This window comes from Saxophila tyrrhenica, assembly GCF_035928015.1.
Source record: "Saxophila tyrrhenica strain CCFEE 5935 chromosome Unknown scaffold_3, whole genome shotgun sequence".
Classification (NCBI taxonomy): domain Eukaryota; kingdom Fungi; phylum Ascomycota; class Dothideomycetes; order Mycosphaerellales; family Extremaceae; genus Saxophila; species Saxophila tyrrhenica.
Window position 1 is genome coordinate 1376911 of NW_027041735.1, and position 24686 is coordinate 1401596.

General features: G+C 55.3%; 11 protein-coding genes across 11 annotated transcripts; 2 read left to right on the forward strand and 9 right to left on the reverse strand.

The window, feature by feature from the left end:
* Positions 1-296: 296 nt before the first annotated feature.
* LTR77_002488 (uncharacterized protein) lies at positions 297-2263 on the reverse strand (the record flags this gene model as incomplete). Its single annotated transcript, XM_064799747.1, has 7 exons — positions 297-422; positions 478-746; positions 807-1333; positions 1388-1603; positions 1668-1779; positions 1833-2034; positions 2084-2263. 7 exons carry the CDS (start codon positions 2261-2263, stop codon positions 297-299), a joined length of 1632 nt encoding a protein of 543 aa, XP_064662502.1.
* Positions 2264-3790: 1527 nt separating this feature from the next.
* Positions 3791-5155, forward strand: LTR77_002489 (uncharacterized protein; the record flags this gene model as incomplete). The annotated part of the gene is made up of 3 exons (XM_064799748.1): positions 3791-3856; positions 4235-4468; positions 4517-5155. 3 exons carry the CDS (start codon positions 3791-3793, stop codon positions 5153-5155), a joined length of 939 nt encoding a protein of 312 aa, XP_064662503.1.
* Positions 5156-5216: 61 nt separating this feature from the next.
* LTR77_002490 (uncharacterized protein) lies at positions 5217-5967 on the reverse strand (the record flags this gene model as incomplete). Its single annotated transcript, XM_064799749.1, has 3 exons — positions 5217-5336; positions 5387-5534; positions 5585-5967. 3 exons carry the CDS (start codon positions 5965-5967, stop codon positions 5217-5219), a joined length of 651 nt encoding a protein of 216 aa, XP_064662504.1.
* A 416-nt stretch (positions 5968-6383) lies between these two features.
* On the reverse strand, positions 6384-9188 carry APL4 (clathrin associated protein complex large subunit; the record flags this gene model as incomplete). The annotated part of the gene is made up of 5 exons (XM_064799750.1): positions 6384-6482; positions 6545-8678; positions 8734-8922; positions 8979-9102; positions 9179-9188. 5 exons carry the CDS (start codon positions 9186-9188, stop codon positions 6384-6386), a joined length of 2556 nt encoding a protein of 851 aa, XP_064662505.1.
* A 668-nt stretch (positions 9189-9856) lies between these two features.
* Positions 9857-10759, forward strand: LTR77_002492 (uncharacterized protein; the record flags this gene model as incomplete). Its single annotated transcript, XM_064799751.1, has 1 exon — positions 9857-10759. The coding sequence occupies one exon, from the start codon at positions 9857-9859 to the stop codon at positions 10757-10759; it is 903 nt and encodes a 300-aa protein (XP_064662506.1).
* A 450-nt stretch (positions 10760-11209) lies between these two features.
* LTR77_002493 (uncharacterized protein) lies at positions 11210-11998 on the reverse strand (the record flags this gene model as incomplete). The annotated part of the gene is made up of 1 exon (XM_064799752.1): positions 11210-11998. The coding sequence occupies one exon, from the start codon at positions 11996-11998 to the stop codon at positions 11210-11212; it is 789 nt and encodes a 262-aa protein (XP_064662507.1).
* Positions 11999-12305: 307 nt separating this feature from the next.
* LTR77_002494 (uncharacterized protein) lies at positions 12306-13914 on the reverse strand (the record flags this gene model as incomplete). Its single annotated transcript, XM_064799753.1, has 3 exons — positions 12306-12443; positions 12495-12926; positions 12976-13914. 3 exons carry the CDS (start codon positions 13912-13914, stop codon positions 12306-12308), a joined length of 1509 nt encoding a protein of 502 aa, XP_064662508.1.
* A 355-nt stretch (positions 13915-14269) lies between these two features.
* Positions 14270-14820, reverse strand: LTR77_002495 (uncharacterized protein; the record flags this gene model as incomplete). The annotated part of the gene is made up of 2 exons (XM_064799754.1): positions 14270-14725; positions 14809-14820. The coding sequence occupies 2 exons, from the start codon at positions 14818-14820 to the stop codon at positions 14270-14272; spliced, it is 468 nt and encodes a 155-aa protein (XP_064662509.1).
* Positions 14821-14900: 80 nt separating this feature from the next.
* On the reverse strand, positions 14901-17999 carry LTR77_002496 (uncharacterized protein; the record flags this gene model as incomplete). The annotated part of the gene is made up of 2 exons (XM_064799755.1): positions 14901-17199; positions 17299-17999. The coding sequence occupies 2 exons, from the start codon at positions 17997-17999 to the stop codon at positions 14901-14903; spliced, it is 3000 nt and encodes a 999-aa protein (XP_064662510.1).
* A 491-nt stretch (positions 18000-18490) lies between these two features.
* GIN1_1 (Gypsy retrotransposon integrase-like protein 1) lies at positions 18491-21489 on the reverse strand (the record flags this gene model as incomplete). The annotated part of the gene is made up of 2 exons (XM_064799756.1): positions 18491-21162; positions 21216-21489. The coding sequence occupies 2 exons, from the start codon at positions 21487-21489 to the stop codon at positions 18491-18493; spliced, it is 2946 nt and encodes a 981-aa protein (XP_064662511.1).
* A 1333-nt stretch (positions 21490-22822) lies between these two features.
* Positions 22823-24632, reverse strand: LTR77_002498 (uncharacterized protein; the record flags this gene model as incomplete). The annotated part of the gene is made up of 2 exons (XM_064799757.1): positions 22823-23604; positions 23672-24632. 2 exons carry the CDS (start codon positions 24630-24632, stop codon positions 22823-22825), a joined length of 1743 nt encoding a protein of 580 aa, XP_064662512.1.
* Positions 24633-24686: the final 54 nt, after the last annotated feature.

Here is a 24686-nt window from a genome sequence, read left to right on the forward strand (position 1 = left end):
CAAAGCGGTTATCTATTTAGTGCGCTTTGGCTCGCCTAAGCGGCAGCCACGTTGAGGAAGCAAAATGGCCGCTCTCCACGTTGTGCACGGGCAGAGGTATTGCACGATGGTTCTTGGATGTGCTCATATGTCTTCTCCTCACTTGTTTCTCCATGGTCCTCGCAATAGCCGACTCAACTTTGTTGCTGGGCAATGCTTGTGTCGCAGTACACTGTATTCACGCTCGTAACGCATCAAGGCTCCATGCAATGTAGCAAGAATGCAAAGCACTGAAGTTGCGTTCATAGGCACATCCTCTACAAGATATTCAGGTCATTCTTCGTCTGCCACCGCACATAATTCACCGGCCCCTCATACTCCTTCCTGCCCTTGAAAAAGTAATACACACCGGCAAAGATAAAAGCCGCGCCGTAGATCAGGATCTGCACTTCAGTCAGCGACAGTACTTCCCATCGGTGCATTCCACAGAGTACTCACCGCCCAGTTCATGGTCGCAGCAGTTGGATTCGGCACTGCAGGAAAGAACAGGAAGACGAATGCTAGCGACAAGAAACATATCGCGAGCCCGTTGACGAGGTTGCCCCATGTGCCTAGGCTGAGCTTCGAAGCAGGTAAGGGTTCGCCGCGGATCCTGCGGACCATCACGCAGGTGATACAGGTGATGTAGGAGGTGAAGAGGCCAGTGCCGGAGACGCTGAGGACGATGGCGAAGGCGACAGTAGAGCCGATTTGGATTAGGGCGACCACTTTTGCATGAGAATGTCAGCAGGTGTTCCTGATGTTTCGAAGAGGATTCTAGCACTTACAGCAGGTGAAGACAAGGGTAACGTAGACGGCGTTCACAGGTACTCCGGATCCGCGCTTTACTCTCGCCAGGAAGGTGTGGAAGGGCAGTCCTCTGTCACGAGCCAGTGCAAAGACCTGTCGGGACGAAGTCGTGACCTGGTTGACAGCGCAGAAAAACATCATGATAATCATGATGACGAGCAGCACAATAGTCGCCTCCTTGGAGCCCGTGATTCGGTAGACGATGACGACCCAAGGCTGGCCGCTGGGATCGGACAGGTCTTCCGCCACGTTGCCAAGCGAGAACATGAGCGTTACTGTCGTAACAAAGCCAAGGATGTAGTTGATGACGGCCGCAGAGATCATGGCTCGGGGCAGGATGTAGCTGGCGTCTTTGAGCTCCTCAGAGAGGTGTACAGCGCTGTCGCCGCCGATGTAGGTTGACGTGGGTCCAACCATTGCAATGAGCGTTGCAAGCCCGAGGCTGCCCCAGTCGTTGTCGTCTGAGAAGTGTGTGAAAGTCTCTTTGGCGTCTGCTCGCGGGCCCCTGGTGGCTCGTCAGCGTGTCTTCCCGCAACAGGGCCTGAATTGGGTAACGCACATGACCCAGAAGATAACGATGAAGGTGAAGAACCCGAAGATGTGCAATACCACGGCAAGACCCTCGAGAACGGGCAGCTTTCCGATTGCTGCGGTGTTGAAAAAGATGGCAAGGCAGACGAAGGCCATTGTGATCAGCGCCGCATGCCAGCCTTGAATGACGTAGTCGCGGTTGCATATCGAGATCAATGCCAGGACTTGCTGGGCTCCGAGGTATCTGTTCATATCGAGGACGGTGTCAGCGTTCGGCGAGGGCAAGGAGAGGCGGGTGTGCCACCTACGCGACCGAAGGCATCGCAGCCTGCCATCCCAGAGCGCATAGCCAGCCCACGGCGAAACTCAGCGGCTTCTGGAGATGTCGGGGTGCAAACTCTGATACCCAGTGATATTGTCCTGGGAAGAGTCAGTACAAAGTCCCGTCTTGGTGAGAGACGGCCCGTCCCTACCTCCGCTTGTGGGTGCCATGGAGGCCATTTCTGCCATCGAAAGCATAACCATTCCCATGCCGCAGCAGACGAACAGCGTGAGCCAGATGGCACCAGCAGCGCCGCCGTTCGAGAGGGAGAACGCTCCCATCACCAAGGAGAACTCCCAGGTGAGGCCCAGGACAATGACATATCCAACGATCGAGAAGAAGCGAAATCGACGCTGTACTTGTTAGGGTCTGCAGCAGCGTTCAACAAAGGTGTGAAATCACCTTCAGTTCCTGCTTCTTGCCCAAACGCCGCATATCCCGTTTGTCTGGTGTTGTATCATAGTCTTTCCCAGAGACTTGCTGCGTTTCGCCATCGGAGAAATCTTCCTCCTTGATCGAGTGTCCGACGGAGTCCTTGACGGAAGCATCATCGTCTTTGTGGTATGCCTCAAGGTCCGACATGATAAAATAGATTGTGAGAGAGCTTATGAGGGAACAGGATGGGGGAAGGAGGGACAGACAAACAAAGCACAAGTGTGGACCGTGTAGGAGATGGTCAGAGCATTTTTATAGGTAATTGAGGTCACGTTAGCACCGCATCAGCGACGTATGTTGCATACCAAGCTGCAGCCACCCGAGTACCCTGCCTGCACCCAACTTACCGGTATCGAGCAGGGACTGCCATGGCGTTCGATTGACTCGATCTCGCGGGGTGGGCTTGCAGCTTCCAGTACTGTGGGCCTGGCTGAACGTGAGGAAGCTGCAGGGACTTCAGCCAGCATCGCCTTCGCCTACCGGAGGCATGGACGGCCAGTAGATCTTCGCTTTTCGAGGAGCTACAAAGATTGGCACGCAGCACCCATTGGCAGGCTTCGGAAATCGCTCGCTTGTGACGCCGCACATTCATAAATCACGAGCGTGTCATCTGACCGCAAGACATGTTTAGCTGTCAACGCTGGCATGTAAGGGTTGCAGGCCAATTGTCCAGGCCCCAAAACCTGGGCACAGTCAGATCAAAACTTGATAATGCTCTCAAAGATTGCCTGCGTGCGAGTGTTCTCTCGTCGCGTTGCCCAGCATGAGTGATGACAGCTCAAACGTGCTTGTACGCCCTCCGAGCAAACAAATGCAGTACCCTAGACCGACGATCTCAGGCTGGGAGCAGGTCATAACGCCACGTCGGCTTGGAGATACCTCCGGATGGTGGAAACGGGAGCCAGTCACCGCGATGTAGATGTTGTACAGCACACAAGCATCGGCAATGCAGGACGTTATGCGCTTCCGCTCGTGAGGAGCGATGTTGGACGCGGTCTTTGGCGGCGGAGCCACCCCTGAGGTTGCCATGATGACTCGAGGAAGGTGTTGCTGGGAAGGCTTCACGGTTGGGTTGTAGGGTCAGTCCGGATACTGTGACCCAACTTAATGGACCAGCATGGACTATGTCTCTGGCGCCATCTTCGTGGGAGTATGGGAGCAATCGTGAGAGGAGAATGAGGAGTTGGACGAGATGAGGTTACACGCTTGTTGACGCTTTGGAAGACTATTGTGGAGCGCACGTGACCGAAAGACGAACGTCTCATCTCGACCCAAAACCATTCTCCCATCTCCTCCATTATCCATGACTGACCATGTATCAGCACCGCATCATACGAGCATAAGATGGTCACATTCATGCATATGCATTGAGGTTCAGATCACAGCGACTCCCTCACCGGACATGCTCGGGGCACCATCCTGGTCGACATGGCTCTTGCGCTTGCCCGACCATCTATTCCTGTCGGTGCAACCAGGACTCAGCCTGAGGCGAGCACTAGCCTCGACCGCGACTGGACCGGCTGCGAAGGAACTACGACATGACGGCTCCCAGCCTCCGGACTGGGGGCAATGCGAGAAAGAAGCAGTGAAGCCTCCAACATCGCGGCGCAGTAAAGATTCCACCTGGTAATGCGTGCCAACACATCGACCCCCTACAGCATCTCAGACCTATCTATGGCGACGATCGACAGCCATGGCTTCGAGACTGTCTCTCCCGATGACAAGAGAGGATGGCTTTGGGTCTGTTTTCAATCGAAGCAACAGAGTTGAGGCTATGTCTGATGCTCGATAGGTTGCCTCGTTGCTCAGCCTGATCTACAGCCTCCTGGCGCTCGGGGCGAGAGTGACAGTCAAGTAGGAGCTACTGTATTTCGACGATGCTGTCCTTGGAATCGCATACGTAAGGTTAATTCGCGACGTGTCCCAATGACCGGGCTGCCCATCTGACTGTGCAGGCTTTCGCCATCGCGCACACCGGTCTCGTCTTCCGAGCTATTGCACTGGGCCTCGGAGCTTCTGAAGCGGTCATCTCGTAGGAACAGCTGGCCGAGGCCGCAGAGGTACGGCAGGACGGGCGGAGGCCTTCACGTTACGAAAACCACTGACTCGATGATCTAGTTCTATTTCATTTCCCGGCTATTCGCTGTCTTCGCTCTGTGCTCCGCCAAGGTATCACTACTGATCTTCACACGACGGATCTTCTCCGGCAACTTCCACCACGAGAAGAGGTGTTTTGCGTTTGCGTACACCCTCACGGCTATCTACGGTATCGTGGCCGTGACCGCGAGCTCTGCGGGCTGTCGTCCGAGACGATCGCTGCGCTATGGAGACGGAGCGATGTGTCCTGGGGCCGTGAGTAGGCTCCACTCAGACTGCCAGATCCCAGCTTACCCAGTCCAGGTCGAGAGATGGTCCATCATAACGACGCTGGACGTCATCACCGAACTCATGCTGATATGCGTACCCATGTACTTCGTCAGCAAGAATCACATCAAGCGGTCGAAAAAGATGATCGTGGTCTTTGTCTTCTCCTTCCGGCTGCTGGTGGCCACATTCTCGATTATCTCGACGGTGACCTACCTGAAATACATCCACCATCAGGGAGACGCCACCGCCATCGCACCAACTGTGGCTTGGCAGGAGGTCCTGTTGGGCTTCTCACTAGTCTCGGCCTCCATTCCATGTCTACGCTCCTTCCTCTGGGCATTCATGTCGACCGGCTTGATGACCAACTACGGGACAAAAGCAGGACTGAGCGGTGTCCTACGCGAAGAAGGCAGTCCGCTCTCCAGCCCGACTGCGAACCCTACCGCACCAACGCGAAACACGACTCCGAACGAAGCCGAAGCGGCTAATGGCCTACCACACCCCCTACGACCAGACAGGACCAAATACAACGTCAGCGTGCAAACAAGATCGCGTCTCGAGGACAGGGCCACAACGTCGTCGAAGAGTGCGAACACACCAAGTGCTGGTAGCGCGCAGAGTGGGCCGTTGGTAATTCAGCACACCAGGGAGGTCAATGTCAAGCGCTCGTGAGAGACCGTCCTGCTATTGACCTAGATTCCTAACTCGACAACCTGGTATCAATCCAATCCCTTCACACAACCTTATCCGTGATCGTCTGCGCAGACGGCCTAGTGCTATCAAACGTCGGGCGCTGCTCCAGCCGTTCATAATATTCATTCAATTTCGGATGTTTGGTCTTCCACTCATGGTCCTGAGCCCACGTCAGCAACATCGATTCCAATACGATCTTGAACAACTCACCGGCCACCGCAAACTCAACCACCCCAGCGCACTCCCCACCGCAATATCCGCCAAAGTCAACCTCTCCCCAATCAAAAAACCCCCTCCCCCCGCCTGCTCGACAAACGTAGCCAGCGCCCGCAACCCCCCATCCGCCTTACGCATCTGTCTACACACTCCATCAGCCTCGCCAGCCTCAGACCCTCACAACAAACTCACCTCTCCATCCAAGCCTCACTCCTCAACCCCTCCCCCCTCATCTTCTCAAAAAACGCCAGCACAAGCGCATCACAAACCCCATCCGCAAGCACCTCAACCTTCTTCGCGAACAACTTCCCCTCAAGATCGTCCGGCAGTAAACTGTGCTCCGGGTACTTCGCTTCCAGCCATTCCATTATAAAGTGAGATTCGTAGACCGCTGTGCCCACGTCATCGTTTAGTAGCAAAACGGGGAGTTTTTCCAATGGGTTGTGTTGAGGAGTGGCGGTGGTGGAGTCCCAGGGGACTTCGGTCTGGAGGGTGAAGGGGAGGCGTTTTTCGATAAGGGCGATGCGGATTTTGCGGGCGTAGGGGGAGGGGGTTGCGGAGATGAGGGTCCACATTCTGGTAGATGGGATGGATATCGTGGCGATATGTAGAGGAACGGGGGGAAAGATTAATGGTGGAGGGTACCTCTTTACTAGTGGTACCTAGCTACGCCACTTACAATGCCAAACTTTAAGCTGTGTGGCATCCGTTGTGCCGAAGCACCTCAGTATGTTTCAAAGGCTCGACGGTGACGGCGACAGCATTTAACTTATACATGTATCCGTAGGACATCAGGCTGTGCGGGGGTGCTGAGGACAACGATGAGATGGACGCGCAGCTTTCTGTTCATGCAACAACGCTTCAACATCACGATCGCTAGATCCGGTATCTCACATATGCTGGATCACCACCCCATGCCACCTCTCCCCCGTTTCTACCCACACGCGTCTTTCTAACACCTCCTCCGATCTCCCAACCTCCCCTTTCAACCTCAAGCAGGCTCCGACCAATCAACCTGCTCCGTCACCACCCCACCCCCTCCCTTCGCATAACTAATGCGCAACCTCAGCCTCAGTCTCGGCGGTGGTGGCTAGAAAACCGTCAGCAATCATCCTTTCACCCACTCTCACATCCCAGTGTCAGTGTACTCACCCCATTGACCCCCCCAACCCTCATGCCCTGCCCCGCTTCCTCTCCCGGACCCAACTCCCCTTTATCCAAAGCCTGCAGCTGCAACTTCTGCGTCTTCGGCACCGCGGCCTGCAGGTTCAGCTGTCCGAAGCTCTCAAACATCGAGTTGTTCCGGAAACGCGCTTGTACTGATACAGCCTGCGGGGTGCGAGAGAGGGCAAAGGTGATGAGGAGGTCGTTTTTGTTGTAGGCCACGTGGGCTTGGGCCTGCGGCTGTTGTTGTTGTTGGGGTGGTGGGGACGTGGTGCCGAAGAGGTCGTTGGATGCGGAGCGGGATTGTTGCTGTTGCTGCTGAGGTGGTTGTGGGGAGGGACCAGAGTCGAATAGGTCCATTATGCTTGCTGTGTTGCTCTTGGCGGGTGCGCCGTTGGAGATGGGACTGGTGGCTGTTGGGCTGGTCATCTCGTTTCCGCCGCCAAGAATGTCGGCCAGTAAGTCGGCGTTGTTGCCGCCTTGCTGACCTCCGTTGACGCCCATGCCGTCTGACGTTGGCGCATCGCCGCCCATGAGATCAAGCAGCATGTCCTGCTCCGTAATCTGCGTCGGTCGCTTCCTCGCTGCTGGCGCATTCGACTTTCGCTTGTTCTTGCCCGTGTTGCTCTCACCAAGCACTCTCTGCTCCTCCCGGATCTCAGGCGCTGGCATGCGCTCCAAGACACCTCTTCGCACTTGATCGTAGCCGAAGAGATTGCCGTACTCGACACTTCGTTGCTGCACCTCCACGTCCAAATCTGTCTGTTTGTTCATCAAGATCCGCCGCAGCCGCTCCACCTGCGCCGGATCCTGGAGGCGGGTGGTGAGCTTCATGGCAGAGGTGATGATGTACTCCGTCACGCTCTGACCAGCGTAACTCGAGTTCAGGATGGTGGAGAAGAGGTCGACGATCTCGGACTCATGCACCGGCTGAGCTAGTTCTTCTTCCTCATAGCTGCCGCCTCTGATGAGCGCGTCGCCGTACTCGCCGATGACCCAAGCACCAGCCAAGTTCAGCCCTTCCTGACTGATGTCTTCCCGCAGTGCTACATACAGCTTCTGTGCGCAGTAGGTCTGCAGATCTGGCGTGGTGGCGATGAGGCGCACGAAAGAGCTTAGAATCTGTTCCTTGACGAAGTTGCCAGCCAGCTTCAGCACTCGTAGCATAGTATCAACATGCCACCGCTTGTTCGGGGCGAAGCGATCTGCCGCAATGCCAATTTGCGATGTCATGATAGGCTTGAACTCGGCATCGGCGACTTCAAGGAAAGCCAGCAGTTCCCGCACCAGCGTCCGTACATTCTGGTCGTTGATGAGAGTGAAGCTCAGATCCAATGCTCGTCTCCGAATGCTGATATCTGGGTCTCGTAAGCAGTCCAAAATGGTATTTCGGTGGCGCTGCACCGCGTTTGGCTCAATGGCGACAACTTTGATGAGAGTGTTCAGAGCCACGTAGCGGATGTTGTTGTCCTTGTTGGTTAAGAACTTTCCAAGAATGTTCACGCCAAGCACTCGCAGGCCAGAATCAGCTTCAATATCGAGGATGGTGAGCACGGCTTCGTAAAGAATGGCGTTACCCACGTTCTTCGAGGAATCGGTGTTGGTCGCGACTTGAGCGAGGATGTCGTTGATCTGCTCAGATATCTGCGTGTCTCCGCGACCAAGCACTCGGAGTAGATGCAGAATCTTGACCTGCACAAAAGGATCCGATATGCCGGTAACGTCGTGCTCGGGCGCATAGCCGCTCTGACTCAAACCTTTCAAGACTTTGACCAGACTCCCAGTCAGCGGCTTGAACATGTCAACCACGCCCTGCTCGCCGCCCTCCTCTTCGTCCGCTTCGCACATGCTGATTACTAGTGTCAAACCACTGAGCAGCACGCCATGATTCCGATCGTTCAGTAGCGCCTTCGCTTTGTCGAAGAAGTGCTCTTGCAGGTCAGGCACCTTGCGACATATCCGCATGGCGCAGAGGGCGGCTTTTCGTCGGATGTATGGGTTGCTGGAGGCTACTATGGTTTCGACTTCAGGGAAAAGATCTCGCGCCATCTCGATGCTGGCGATGTTTCCAAGGGTGCAGAGGGCGAGTCCGACGACGTATTGGTTGTTGTGGTTGAGGTCGCTGCAGCCATCTGTCAGCATAGCCCTGCCGTTACATGTGGCCCAGGTTGGTATACTTCTTCAACGAGTTCGTCACCAGCGTCAGAACCTCCTGATTCTCGTCCAACAACAGCATCGTGCCCAGATATCCCAATCTCTTGTCCGCAAACCGCGGTGAAGCCAGCAGTTTGAGGCATTCTATCTGTCCGAAGTGTGTTCGCTCGCCGAGGGTGAAGAGGTACAGTAGTTTGGCGACGTTATTCCGCCTAACATTGAATCAGCCCTCCATCCTGCTTCGTACCCTTTGTGTCTGTGACCATACCTTAAGTCGGAGTTGTGCGTCTCCTCACGAAAGCTGGCTCGAATGGCCGCGCTCTCCTTCTGCACCACCGCGCGCTCGTCGGCGATGGTCTTGGAAGCGCGGACATTGCGGATGAACTGCTTCACTGCATTGTTCCATCGTTGTCAGCCTCCTGTCCTTCATGTGTATCTCCATGCTCCTTCCACATTGGGTGTTCTTACAGGAGCTCATATCGCCGGCCTCAAGGACCACAGTCCGTCCTTCTTCCTTGCTTGCCCTTCACACAGCGCTTATCAGCGCATCCTCTAAACTTCTCAATTGCTCTTTTGCTTGTTCAATTGGTCCTTGCTGTCGTATACCGTCGTCTGTTTCCTGCTGATGTCTTGGCTCTAGAGGCGGCCAGTTTTGGACGTTGGAGCGACTGGACCCTGGTCGTTTCATGCCAAGACGACGTGCAACCACTTCCTCGTTCCTCCCACCTTACGAGAGCACTTCATCTCCCCCAAATACCATCCCGAACCAGCTGAGTCAGATGGACAGCAGTCGCATTCTCCATCATACCATTGGCGAGAAACCCATCACCGCGAAACATCTTGCGAGACGAGAATGGTGAGTGGCGCATGTCACCGCTCTCCTCGGAGCTGAGGAATTGAAGGTAGCGGCGAAAGCGCGAACAACCAACAGCTCTTGCTGAAAGCTTCGTTGTGCGACAGCAGCAAGGCTGAAGGGCCGGCAGTGACTGCAGCAGCGTCCGTGACAAGGTCTTACATTCCGTATAGTATACTTTACTGTCTCCTTCTGTCGCCACTCTCTTCCTTTCACTATAATCGAAGAAAACCCACCGGATTGGCGCCGACGCCACCAGTCAATCACCCGCCAACCCTCTAGAAGATTGCACAATGGCCTCGACTCCCACCTTCATCCTCGTTCCCGGTCACTGGCACACACCCACGCATCTCCGCCCACTCACTACGGCTCTCTCCGACCGCGGTCTTCCGTACAAGACCCAGCAACTCCACACTGTCGGCCGCAAACCCCCCGGCCCCCGGCCCTGCTACAGCGACGACGTCTCCGTAATCTACACAGCCGTCACCACCGAACTCCTCGCCGGCCGCGACGTCTGTCTAGTCCTGCACAGCTACGCGGGCGTCCCAGGCGCAGAAGCAGTCAACTGCTTACTCAAAGACGGCGTGGTCGAAACGCCAGACTTCCGCCGCTGGGACTTTGGCTATGCGCCTCCCGAAGGCATCCCCTACAAACCACTCGGCAGTCTGGTGAAAGTGGTCTTCATAGCCGCCTACACCATCCCCGCCGGCGTGAACATCGATCCCAAAGACTTCGTCGGCCCTTCAAATCCGGGGTTCAGCATCGACAGCCATAATATGACTCATATGGCCTCACCCTGGCACTTCTTTTTTTCGGACCTCCCGCTCAGCGCCGCGAAACCATACGTAGACGCTTGCGCAGAGACGTACTACGTGGGACCCATGCACCTGACTTCCGAACGGTGGAAGAAGGCGCGAGTATCAACGTTGATATGTGCAAAGGACAACGCGATCCCGAGGTCGAAGCAGGAAGGTATGTGGGAGTGGCTGGTGAAGCGAGAGGAGGAGCGGGACGATGCAAGGATGGCGGAGGAGGAAGAGGACGAGTGGGGTAAGATGGTCGAATGGATTGACGCCTGTCACGCGCCTTGGGTGAAGAAGGCGGATGATGTGGCGGCTTTTTTGGCGAGGGGGATTGCGAATGCGAAGGGGAAGGCGAAAGTGGATGGGGGAGTGGAGAGGTCGGGGTGGGCGTGAGGATGTGGTGGATTGTGCATGTAAGCTTTATGAGACGTTTCAAACTTGTCCGGCAGCTGAAGGGGCAGAAATGCTATGTATCAAGCCTCTTCTTCCATCTTAACTGTACCCTCTACATATCTACCTTCAGCCTCCATCGACACAAGACAAGATCAGTCATGACACAGCCATGCCATTAAGTACACCTAGGCTTTTCAAGAGGCGCTGATAGTGTCGAGGTCTACTAGAGCAGCAATGTCTCAGAGCCAGGCCTCTACGGCAACTCGGATCTCGAGCACCTACATGCAGCGCCCGGCTTACCTCCATCATACATCGCCATCATACGGTCATGGGCCACTCATCCACAAGCAGCTTGGCAGGGATACGAAAGCATCCTTCAACGTTCTTCCAGTGTGCCACAAGCCATGAGCTCAGCCGCGTTCAAAAGCTTCCGCCCGCCTCGCTGCTACCTCATTTCGTCGCTCTCACAACCCACAGCGGATCCCTCGAGTTCATCCCCATCCAACTCATGATACCCCGCAGACCCTGTTGAGGAGAGGACTGGTCACCCTCCCCGACTTTGCCGTTGCTCAACTCCACGATCTCAATGTCCTTCCAGCCGGCGTAATGCAGGAAATCGCCGACCATGAGAACTCTCTCCTCTTCTTCAACCCGTAGCCATCTGCTGATAGCTTTGGTCGGGAAGCACCTATTGGAGATCGTGAGATGCACCGAGCCGCCGGGCTTGGTGGCGTCGCGGAGGCTCTTGAGCACTTCAACTGGCTGGGTGAGATAGTCCGTCGACACGACGTTTGTAGAAGAGTCAAGCTTCTCGGCATCATCTTCGCTAATGGCATCTGCGGTTCGTAACGCCCCAGCTATGTCGGGATTCTGATTAAGATCTACCAGAAGTTTGCCAGAGTTCAAGACCTTGTTCGCCTTGAGCTCGGCTTCGTTCATTCCCATGCCGATGACTTTCAGCTCGCCGTTGGAAGAGGCCTCCTCGACAGATTTGGGGTAATGCGAGATCCAGCTGGAGCAGAAATCCAAGATCTTGCCTTTCCTCGGCAGCGTGCTGTCATAGTACGTTCGCAGAGTGTTGATCGCAGCATCGTCGATATGTGTAACGAATCTCGGAGCGCTGTAAAACGAATCGTCCGGTGAAGAGTCCTGCCTGGTAAAGTCGGAAGGGTTGTATGGCCAGCTGGTGTATCGAGGGGTGTATTGTTTGACTGGCCAGTCCTTTCCGCTGGCGGACATGGCGAATGGTCGGGTCTGGGAGAAGCTCACGGCGAGTAGGAATCCTGAACCTGCTGAAAGCCCGAACAGTGGTAGTGGTCGTAGTAGCGGTTTGAATGGGGATAGCATTTGTGATTCGATATAATCTCAATGGAAGCACTCAATATCTTCAGGAGATGTTGTCGGTTGAGATGGGAGAGGCAAGTGAATGCAATGACGCTTGACATCCTGATTGGGACTAGTCTATCTTGACTGGAAGACGAAGGACGGACATCCTCCCATCTTTCCATCTGGCCAATGCCATACCTCACTCCGCATCTCCAAGGGGTTATAGCTGCGCTGACGCACCCTCCGGCTGTATGGCAAACAGCTTGTTGAACATGTTCTTCGGGTCATACTGCGCCTTGATCTTCTGCAGCCGTGGGTAGTTGTCGCCGTACACATCCTTCGATATCTCGTCGTATTGCTGTAGAACAAGTCAGCACAATCCTATACACAATGCGTACAGAATACTCACATCATAGTTGCCATAAAGTAGCACAGCGCCCTTCCGCCCACGAACACTGGCACCACCTTCAATACCACCACTAGCTTTCGCCCCGTGCTCCGATATCTCCTTCTTGAACATGTTGGAGAGGTCCCGAGCGAACTGCCTACACTGAGCGTCGTTCTCTGCCTTGCTCCACATCGGCATCACAAGGCTGTTGAAATGATATCCACGATTCGCAAAGCTGCCTTCATCGCTGGCTGCTACTTTGACTGGATCGTATAGCTCCCACGCGACGACACTGAGGGCCGCATCTGGACAAGTGTCGATGAAGCCATCGTAAGCGGTTTTGATGTCGTGCACGAATTGCTCCCGCAAAGGCATCATATGTGCGGCGCCTTTCATCGAGCTGCGCATGCCGTACATTGCTGGGACAAGCTTGTTTGCGTTGGGGTAGGCGTCCTAATGAACATAAGTATGAATACACAACTTTCGCGCTAAATCTACTCACCATCCTCATTTCGTTAACAGCCGGCCCAATATCAAAGAACGGCTGGAACATCTTCTTCCCTTCTTCCTCGGGGCCGTCGAAGACAGCATTCATCAACACCATAGTCTTCCCTTCAGCGGGAGGAGGTTTTGCAAAACCAACAAGACTCATTGCTCGTCCAAGACTCTTCGTCTGCGGCCCTTGGGGAGTCTCGTTGACCTTGTACAGTTCGTTCAGAGCGGCGACAAGCTTCGAGATGGCTTCAGCCGGGAACAACATCGTCCCCATATAGATCTTATCCTGCGGATGCGCTTGGAAAACAAACTCAGTCGTAACGCCAAAGTTCTGTCCAGCTCCGTTCAGAGCCCAGAAGAGGTCAGCGTTCTCTTCTTTACTAGACCTCTTAACCTCGCCGTTCGCAAGCACCGTCTCGAACGAGACAGTATTGTCAATAACCAGCCCGTGGGCGCCAGAAAGCACGCCATACCCGCCGCCCAGCGTGAGACCGCCAATACCAGTATCCGCAACAGTACCGCCGACTGTCGCAAGACCATGGTTCCAAGCAGCCTCGTCGACATCGGACCAGAGTGCTCCGCCCTGGACGTGGAGGAGATTCTTCTCAGTGTCGACGGTGACCTTGCGCATCTTACTTTGCAAATCGATCAAGATGCCGCCGTCCGTACTAGAAGCACCTGCAGTCGAGTGGCCACCGCCTTTAACCGCGAGATCCAGTCCATTCTCAGCAGCATACTTGACAGCAATGGCAACGTCCTGGGCAGACGCTGGAGCGATAGCTAGTCCGGCGGGCTTCTCTGCTGCTTTCGACCATCGATCGATTGATTTGTCGTAGCCGGTATCAGAAGGACCGCGAACTTCAGCATCGGTGTCGCTGAGTAGTTGCCGGAGACGATCGATGTCGTCTGCTGTTACGAGACGCTTGGTGTCTGCCATTGAGCCCATTTTGTTGTGCAGATACGTTCACCGGATCGAACGGTCGTTCGGAGCAAACCCGTCTGTATGGGTTCGTACTATATCCAGACCGTCGTCTTACATGTATCCAACACCTTCGTAAGACTCGGTATCAGACCACGCCCCACCTCTCGCAATGCGAGGTCTGGGAGCTGAAAGCGGATACTGCAGTAGGTGCCCGCTGACCCGAAGGCTAGACGAAATTCAGGCATTGGAACATTCACACAGAGCTAGACATTACCTGCCCTCTGGTATCTATCAAACGATCCGACGTTCCATGAGCAGTCCACCCAAATGTACAACAATCCAATGCACTCCGTCACCGTTACACCAAATACACAGTCCCTCAACTCCCATCCGTCAAAAACCGATACTCAACCTCCCCAAACCCATCGGCCGCAAAAACGTACAACCACACAAACTCCTCACTCCCACTTGCATTCCTCACCCCATGCTTTGCGTCCGACGGAATAAAAACCACACTGCCTTCTTTCACGTCAAATTCCTTCCCCTCAATCTCCACAACGCCCGAACCGCGGATAACGTAGTAGATCTCCGCGTGCGTATGCTGATGCGTGCAGAGGAGGCTGTTGCCAGGGGCGCAGGTCGCGATGCCCGTTGTGAGAGTGTCGGTGGGTGTCTTTGAAGAGGAGAGCAGGGTTTTCCAGTTGAGGCCGGAGCCGTGTCGAACATCTGGGAAATGTTCTGAGGGCTGTTGGGCGATTTCGTCAGAGCTGATGACTACCGGTTGGGTCATGGTGGTGTCGATGGAGGTCGCCTCGCGTCGAGAGTTGCAGGTCGTCTTTGATCTTGTACTCCACGTCACAAAAGGTCTTTGCAATGTACGTCCCAACAAGGTGAAAAGGTCCCGCGGCCATTACGTACCAGTTTCGTCATGTCCCAAGTCGAGGCCTTCTTGTCGTCAATCGATGAAGTAGAGTGTCGTTTCTGATATACATCTCCCGGTGGTGTTCCTCTCATATCTCAAACCCCTTCCACCCCTCCACCAACCCATCACTAGCCTTCGTCACCGCACTCCAAACCGGCTGAAACCTCCTCACTTCATCATAAGCCGGAATAACCCCAGGCGCGTTCACATCATTCCACATACACATTACCTTGCCCTTCTGGCCCTTCGTCTTCCCGCTGGGCCACGAAACATCGACCTCGAAAGTCTTATCCCACTCCCGACTGAAGAGTCGGATTTGCTCGCTTCCCTTCTCGGCGACGGGCTTGTATCGGGGATCTAGCGCTGCGTCGTCGATGTGGATTTCTGAGACGAGGTTGTCGAAGACAATACGGCATTGCTTGGTATTGCGACCGCGGATGCTGAAGTTGGCTGTGCCATTGGCGGCAGTGACGTTGTAGTCGAGCCAGGAAGCGAAGTCGTTCGTCGTGTTCTTCGAAAAGCTAGCAGTCTCCAGAGGCTCGTTCGCAAGTACGTTAGGAGCAAGCCCATGCCACGAACAGGTTTGCAGTCCACTACGTCTGTCCGCCTTCCCGGAAGGCCCGTCAATGCCGCATTTGAGATCCTGCCCAGCGGCGCTCGGGAGCTCGCCGATGATGTCTTGTATGTAGCCGTCGAGCCCTGCGATGATAACGTCGTTGCTCCCGGCGTTCAAGTCGATGCGCTGAACGAAGTAGATCTTTAGTCGAGCATCGGAGGAGAAGGGGAAGGCGAGGAGGTTGTAGATCAGACAGCCTACGAAAACCAGGAACATGAATGTCGCGATCCTGTAGCTGACACGGTGTAGGAAGGGTGTGAGCGGTAGGAGAAGTAGCAGAGCCAGGACCGCGATGAAGAGGTAGATCGGCAGGACTGGATTGCCATCGGCAGGCGTCATGTGGAGTGCGCTGGTCAATAGCAGGGAAATCTGCCCAATGATGATGATGTTGATCGGTGCGAGCAGGATCAGCTGTATCACCCATGTCCACCGTGGCAGCTTGCTCGACCACGGTTGCTCGTCTCCGTAGGCCTGATTGAGATACTTGTCGTCGCTTGCGTCCGCATCCTCGTCAACCTGTGATCGCTTTCCAATCTTACTGACGAAAGTGTTGCCGCTCCGGCGATCGCTGGCCCCGAGCAAACCGCTGCGCTCTGTAGCTTCGTCGTCATCGTCATCGTCTGCTCCAGAAGGCTGGCGCCGGCTCGAGCTCAACACGCTGCGAGAAGACCGACTGCCCGGACGTCCAGACCGGCCATGGACCTCCTGCTCAGCGCCGGAAACATGCTCTACATAAGACGTTTTCGTTGGCAAAGCCAGCAACTCCAAATACGAAACCAGCAGCGCCGCAAAAGTCGCAGCGTTGTAAATGACGACGAAATACCCGGACCCAAGATCAAAGTTGTTCTCTCCCACCGTCGCAGCGACCAGCATAACCCAAGTCAGCGAATAGAGCCACATGATAGAAAACATGCGTTGCAACGCGGTCGGCCGGACTCGATCCGCTCCAGCGAGGAAGAACCATCCCACTGCGAACCACGCCGAGAGCATCATGGCCCAAACGGCGTACTCGCTGTTGTAGATGATGAACGGATTGATCTTGGTGAGAAGATATGCGAGCGCCAGAACTGCTGCTGTGGCGACCACGAAGGCGAGCGGGAAGCGGAAGAGGCCGCGCATACCGCTGAAGTGTACGGCTTCGTCGTCATCTGAGGAGTGCAGGTAATGTTTTGTCGAGAGGGGATACCATTTGTCGCTCTTCCGGAGGATGACTTCGAGTACGATCAAGAGAACCGGGCCCGCAACCAACAGACTAACAGACAGCGCGAACAGCGTCTGCAGCCTCATGACCGCGAAAGCCTTGCCCAGAAGATCGAAATAGGCGGAGTCGCTCCCAGAGCTGATATCGAGCTTCCCGTTCCGCCTCGTAGACCCATCAAACTGGTCACCCTCATACGAAGTCATCGCCTCCGTCGTCTCGAGAGCAGCAGAAAGCATATGCCACAGCGAGTCCACAGAAGTATCCCTCGCATCGTCCTGGTCAGTATGATACCTCGCCCTGGGCTCAAAGAACGCGACATCAATCCCTCGCATGCGATTATCGCCGTTGAAGACAGAGTAGTCTGTCCCCGAACGTACGAAGCCGCGCTTGAACCCATCGCCACTGACGATGTTGCCGAAGGGGTTGGGACTGGTATAGAACTTCGTGACTTCGGCGTCTGTGCTCCTGAACAACATTGCGCGACCTCCTGCGCCTGCGCCTTCAAGGTTGAGGAACATGTGCGTGAATTCCGAGAGCGGATGGCGTAGGTACTCTTTTGCGCCGTATAATCTGAGAAATTATGGTGAAAAACGTCAGCTTTCTCTCCTCTCTGCATACCAGGAGAAGGATGCAGTGCCGTTGACTAACGTTCTCTCTGAATTCACTTACCCGTCTTCCTCGTTGTTGTTCAGAAGCAGCACAAGGCCTCGCTTCGGCTGATTACCCTCGGTCGTGAAGTACGATAAGAGCTGCAGTATCGTGACCACGCCCACCCCGTCATCCGTGGCTCCGTACCCAGAGCTCACAGAATCGTAATGAGCATTCACCAATACCCCTCCCTGTCCTTCATACTTGTCGTTGTTCTCCCACCAGTCGTCCTTCGGATCCTCCGAGCCACGGATATACACCATCACATTAGTAGATTCCGAATAGCACGTCCACGGCTGTCTCCTAAAATCGTCCAAGAACGTCACATTACTCCTCCGGTCATCGAAAACCGTCACCTCCCTCAACGCCGGCTTCAGCACCATACTCTCATTCCCGGGCTTCCTTCCCGCCCGTTCCAACACCACCCGATGATCCACATCGTTCCCCTCCAGCACCTCCTCAATCCTCTTTAGCAGGTACCCCCTCACCACCTCATTCCGCCTCGAGTCCACCGGATGATGTCCGTCAGAGATGTAGCTCAGATCTAACCATGCGGATGTCAAATTGATGCCGCCAATGGGGGTAGGGTCGCTGGGAGCGCTGGGGACGGTACTATGAACCCAGAGGAGGACGGCGAAGAGGGCGATGTAGAGGGCGGATGTGAGGAGGGTGACTTGGGCTGGGGCGAAGGCGAGAGGGTTCCAGGAGGTGGTGCGCGCCATTGTTGCACGTTTCGCTGTCAGTCCATGCTCCTCGGTCTTCTTGGAGCGAGTGTTTGGCGTTCGCGTAATTATCGATGTCGAGACGAGGTCGAGAGAGCTCTAAGCTAGGTATGTCGATGTTATCATCGCCAATCTCGCAGGATTCTGCAGCTAGCAACACCCACTGCGGGGCTTTAAAAGTCTATACCGATGGCAAATGATCACACACCACCATTCGATCCCACTATGACATGTAAAGAAGGCAGATAGATATTATAGAAGTACGATCTCGATTGCTACAACCATCTAGTATCCATTCCATGCTTGTACTGTATACGACACTCCCATCATCAAGCCATCAACATTATTCCCATCCATAAAAAAACCGAGAAAACGCCTCCCGCCACTGGGTATCATCATATAGCAACAGCAAGACCAGCAGCCCAATGTCCCAACCCCCAAGCAAGAAAGCACAGTAACAACCACACCCAGTCGCACAGTCAACCCATCCCTCACTGATACCCCCCCGGATTGTTCAGACCAAACCACTCACTCCCCCCAAAAATATCCTGGATATTAATATTCGCCATCGCGTCCCCCTGCCCTTGCTGTCCTGGCCAGGCACCGCCCGGCGCCATACCCTGCTGCCCTCCTATCCCGCCGACGCCGAAAGCACCCATCCCCGGCTGTTGTTGCTGCTGCTGCTGCTGCTGAGGTTGAGGCTGCTGCCGCTGATCCATAAAAGGCGGGAGGGCATAGAACTGCGCTTCCATGTTATCGTCCCTCCCGCCGCGGGAAGCGGGTGTGATGCCGTCCATGTGACTCGTGGTGTAGTTCTGTCCACCGCTGGAGGCGGGGTACGGGTTGTTTTTGGAGAACTGCTGCGATGTTTCAAAAGTGGTGAGGGGTTGGGAAGGATATCCAAACGGCTCGTCGGCGGCGGAAGGGAACATCATGTTCGAGAGGTCTGAAATCGCCGGGTTCGGGTAGGACGTTGGAGGCAGAGAGTAATGGTTGCTCATGCCGCTTTGGGCGAGGGCGTTCGACGCGCTGGAGGAGGGTTGTTGGTACATGCCGTAGTTGTTCGGTGGAGGGAAGTCGTGGCCATTCGGGGTCTGGGGACCCATTGTTGAGGACCCGGATTGCGAGAAGCCGTCGTAGGACGCGGGGGAGATGCTGAGGGGCTGGGCGAGGCCGTGTTTGGGAAAGGTACTTGCGCGGTTCTTCAGGCCTGGTGTGGGTTCTGGGCGGTTGACAGTGGACACGTCGGGATGGCTGCGGGATGCTTGTGGTATTTGCACGTGCGGCGCAGTCTTGCCTGAGTCGTGTGGTCGCTTGCGGTTGATCGTTGGGTTGGTCTGACCGTTCCTCATCCAGTCCGGTAGCCGCTGGAAGACGGAGTTGAGCGTCGCTGTGCACCTGTCTGCAGCCATGCTTCGTTGCGCAAGTGAAGCGAGAATCTGCTTTCCTTCCAGCGCATCCTTCATGACTGCCTCCGTGGTAGGATTGTCCGGATTCTCCGCGGCGAAGTAGACCAGAGACAGAATGGCGAAGAACGACGTATACATCGTAAACCAATGCGCGCCATTCAACAAGCCATTCTTCTTCATCTCCGTAGTAATGTGCACAATATTCCGCGAGACATTCACATATGATGCCGCGCAAGCATACGCTCGCTGATCCACAGGCTTCTCCCGCTTATTCATCGCCACGAAGTGCAAGAATGGCCGGTACAGCATCACCTGCGTATGGGCGTAGCTCAGCCTGAGGAGGTATTGAATCCTGGTGTACCGCTCCTCAGCCGGTGACGGACTAAACACCGCGGGTAGGCTGTTCTTCCAGTTTTCAAGATCGTTCTCCAGCTCTCGGATGGCCGAGAAAGGCACCGAGTATGACTTGTCCGCCTCCACGCGTTGCGTGCCCTTCACTTTGATCGGGTAGACGTAGCGGACAATCTTCGACAGTAGCTGGACGAGGCGCGTGTGAGAGTTGAACGCCATCATGATTGGGACGCGACCTTCCGGCATTGGCAGGATGCGCTCCTTTGTCACGTATTCATCATCGATCTCGAGTGGAAACTCCTGGTCGATGTCGTCGTCGCTTAAGGTTTGCGGCAGTCCCAGCATGGCGCCAACGTATATGTCCATCTTGCGTACCACCCAGAACACTCTCTTCCTCGTCTCGGCCTCAATGGGGTCAAAGTTTCCGGTATGGGCGCGATGCAATCCCATGCGCAAGGCGGATCGCAGCGCCACACCGACATACGCGTAGCACGTGGATAACTTCGCGGATGACTGCAGGAACAAGATCATGTACATCACAGCCTGGATGGCCATGAGATCTCTGCAGTCGGCAATATCCATCATCTGGCGTGCAGTCTTGAAGTGGACGAAACCTTGCTGGATCCCAGTCTCGTAGCCTTCGCGACTCACACCACTCTGCTCGTCCTTGGCGAAGAGATGGCCCAGAGCGAGCACACTGTAGAATAAAGGCAGGAAGCTTTGATCATCGTTCGTCCAGTTGTCTGGCGGCGTGCTGTAGAGATGTTCGAATGCCTGCCAAAAGGTGGGCTTGTGCACAATCTTGAGCAGCGCAGAGGCGTCGTCAACAGCACAGTGGCAGATCTCCATTGCGAGTGCTTTCGCTGGTAAATCGTGCCCTGATGGCGAGAATTCACCCGCAGTCGGAGACTCCACGCCAGACTTTGGCGAATCGAACACCACCGACATAGGTCTAGACTTGATGAAAGGCGTGGCTACCGTCTCCGGCCCCATCAGATCTCCCAACTGCTCTCTCATCCGGCGCACAAAGCTGAGCCCGGAGGAATGTCCATGGTAATCCCAATGACCCGTCTCATCCATGTCTATTTGTGCTACTGCTCGTACCATTGATTCAATGTTCGTGTCGGGTAGAGGTTCTGCTGTAGGTTGCGAAGGGGCCGGTTGTCGCTGAGCGGGAGGCTGCGCATTCTGCGGTCGCTGAGTCGTATGAGGGTTTCCTTTGCCAGGTGCACCTGGGATCCAGCCTTGAGCTACAGCTGCATCGATGCCGGGATCGTTGAGGTCGAGGTTGGGTATAAGAATGTGCAACAGCGTTTCGGCTCGGTGCACTCTATGCTCAAGGTTCTCGACGTACTGCGGCGCTGGGTTCCTTCGGCGATTCGAGGGTTGGTCGTAAGAGCACTCTTGCATTAATGTTAGTAAGCCTTCGCCACCCCAATGGCTGACACAAGCATACCATAACTGTACACCTGACAATGAGTACACGGCTGCTTGCCATCGCACTTGATCTTCTTCCTCCTACACTCGTCACAAGCCCGCGTCACTCTTCTTCGTTTCTGCAAATGCGCCGCCGCCTTGATCTGCTGCGCATTTTTGCCTGGTAGAACCGAACCGTTTGGAGAAGCGTAGGGCGACTCTTGTTTCAGCTCCATTTCGTCCCCGATCGACTCGCCATCGCTTGCGACTTGGTCGCCATACTCGTCGGGGACCGCATTCTGCATGTTCGACATTAGGTACAACCTTTCGCCTGCCAGACTCCACGATCACGCCCGCTGTTATTGGTCTTCCAATGGCTGCATTAGGATCGCGTAGAGCAGTGGATTGCTTTAGAGAATGATGGCCGATGTCTGCAGTGAAAGTCCTCCAGAAGGAAATGTGGTTACTTCGAAGTGCCGTGGTAAAGAGAACGTCCTAGTGACGAGATGCACTAGACTGCAGACCGGGGTGACTGCGGGCAATGGCTTGGTTCCTAAGCGATTGCAAGGCCCTGTCTGGTCGGATTTGCTGCCTCCCGAAAGAGGCTTCGAAGAACCGAGAAAGGAACGTGGGAGAAAGAGTGAGGTCAAGACCCACACAGCGTCCGCCAAGCAAGGTGGTAGTGGTATCTCGAGACGGCGACAGTCGGGCTTTCGGGGTCTTTACTCAATCACAATTCCTTCCTTTACCAAAACACCAACAGATTGCAACGAGAAGGAGGAGAAGAAAGAGATGCTTGGAGCTGACGAGGCGCCGACATCGACTTTCCAATAGCGCAATGCATTCAAGCTACCGCTACTGCGACCCCTCTACGCCGCACCCGCTTCCCATATCACCCTCCGACGCCCAACGACGCCACCCTTGCGCCGACCTTCGGGGCCCTTGTCTCCGCTTAACTCCAGCAGGAAGGACGGTAGAGTCGCACAAGGCGCAGACCGTTCAAAACACCCGGCCAGCAGTGAATCCGTTCAAGATCTACCAAGACTGAGCCCTGTCCTCATGCCGGCTCCACGTTTTCTGATCTTCTGTGCTCCGCCGAGTGTGATAGGCACCGTGCGTCCACGCGGTCGCTGACCGGAGGTGGTATAGATCCTCCATCTCCAGAGATCTAGCCGGCTGTGGCTTGCAGATGACCCAGGGAGGCGAAGCTTGACATCCACTGCACGGGCATCAGCCACGACCTCATGAACCGGAATGAACGGTAACGGAGGATCGTCCGTCTATCCTTCACGACATTTCTCCGAGGACTGTGATGGCAGGCTGAAGCATGGTAACGAGATCTAGGGAGTCTCTTGACCGTACGAGGCAGTGTTTGCTCTAAAACCATATCTGCCTGGGTCGTGACATTGAGACTTCTGGAGCCGTTCCCTGGTGTTCTGCGGGCAGTGAAGGTTCCTCCGCTTGGGATTGCGTTTTCTCACACGTAACGCTACAACAGGACACGAGACTACATGTGGTGAGAAGCATGAGTAAGTCAAAGCTGCACATGTCCTCTACATCCGCAGTATTGTCATGGTATACAAGTCCTTTCCATCCATTCCCATTCCACAAACGACAAACCCATTCATCCACCATCCCCTCCCCACCCTACTGCGCCCCCTTCGCCATATCCCTCAAAACGTTCTTCCTCACCTTACCCGTACTCGTCTTAGGCAACTCCGCAACAACCTCCACCTCCCTCGGCACCATAAACCTGCTAATCCCACTCTTGCCCTTCGCCCACGCAATCACCTCCTCCCCCTGCACCGTCTTCCCTTCCCGCACAGTAACATACGCCTTCGGCGTCTCGCCCCACTTCTCATCTTTCACCGCTACACAGGCCGCTTCCAGAATATCAGGGTGCGTGACTAACATGCTCTCCACGGACAGACTCGAGATATTCTCCCCGCCGGAGATGATAATGTCCTTCGCCCTGTCCAAAATCTGAATCGCTCCATCCGGATGCCACACAGCCAGATCGCCGGTATGTTGCACCCCGCCCGCGAACAACTTCCTCGTCGCGACGGGGTCCTTATAATACCCCTTGGCGCAAATATTCCCCAAAAGCACAATCTCCCCAATCTCCTGCCCATCCTTCTTCACATCCTCAATCCGATCGTTGAACTGGTCCTTGTTCCCGGCATCGTCTTCGTTCGTTTTTATGACACGCGCAGGGAGGGATGTGATGTGGCCGTGTCCCTGGCGGGCTTGCTTGGCGTATTTCCGTTTGCTTTCGAGGGAGGACCATTCGGGCATCCAGTAGCCTTTGGTAATGGGGCCGTAGGTCTCCGTTAAGCCGTAGACGTGCACGGGTTGGAGGTTGAGGTTCTCCATGGTTTCGAAGAGGTAGGCGGTTGGTGGGGAGGCGGCTACGGTCACGCGGACGGGTTCTACACGCGACACTCGTGATCAGCAGCTCACACTGCGAAGCTCTTTAGAGAGTTTGGGTAAGCTTACCAGGCAACTTCTCAGCATTGCTATCAGCACACAACAGCGTATTCACCGTCGGCGCCGCACAATAATGACTAATCGCCTCCGTCCGCAACAGCCTCCAAATCTCGGGATAATCAATCTTCCTTAACATATAATGCGTCCCCCGCACCGCCGTCACCGCCCATGGAAAAGTCCATCCCGTCGCGTGGAACATCGGTAAAGTCCAGAGGTAATGACACCGATCCGCCGTCGAAATGTGGGTGTTCAGCCCGCTCTCCACTACATTCGCCATTGCTGCTAGATAGGCCGAGCGGTGCGTGTACTCCACCCCCTTTGGTTTCGCCGTCGTGCCGCTGGTATAGCTCAACGCGATCAAGCCCTCTTCGTCCGGGACTTCCGTCTGCAGTCCCTCCCATCCTTTCCCGCCCAGCTCTTCGTCATACGCCCACCCCTCCTCCATGGCCCGGTTATACGGCCCATCCTCGCGATCCGTGTCCGTGTCAACCAGCACATGCACTTGAGGATGGTCTCGTCTAAAGCCCTCAAGTAGGTGCTCAAACTCCTTATCCACGACAATGGCCTCCACATCCGCGTGATCAAAAATATACGCGATATCCTCCGCCTTCAAACGATAATTAATCGCGACATTCACACCCCCCGCTCCGCCAATCCCGTAGAACGTCTCGAGGAACCCGGGCGTGTTGGTCATCAAGATCCCAACGCGCTTGTAGCCATGTTTCTTCAGGTAATACGCGATGCCAGATGCTCGCCGGGCAGTTTCAGCGTAGGTGTATTTGAGAATGGCGCCGTTGGCGGTGGTATGGTAGACGGCGGTGGCATTTGGTTCGATGGCGGCGGCGCGGGGGAGGAAGTAGGTGGGGGAGAGCTGGTGGATGTGGTGCCGGTGGATGTATTCCGTGGTGTCGGAAGAGGTGCCGGCGAGTTGGTGGGCGAGGGCGGAGAGGCGGCGGAGGGCGGCGGCCATTGTGAAGGGAGGTGGTATAGGTAAGGAAGAAGGGGATTCAAAGGTGCTCGGGGG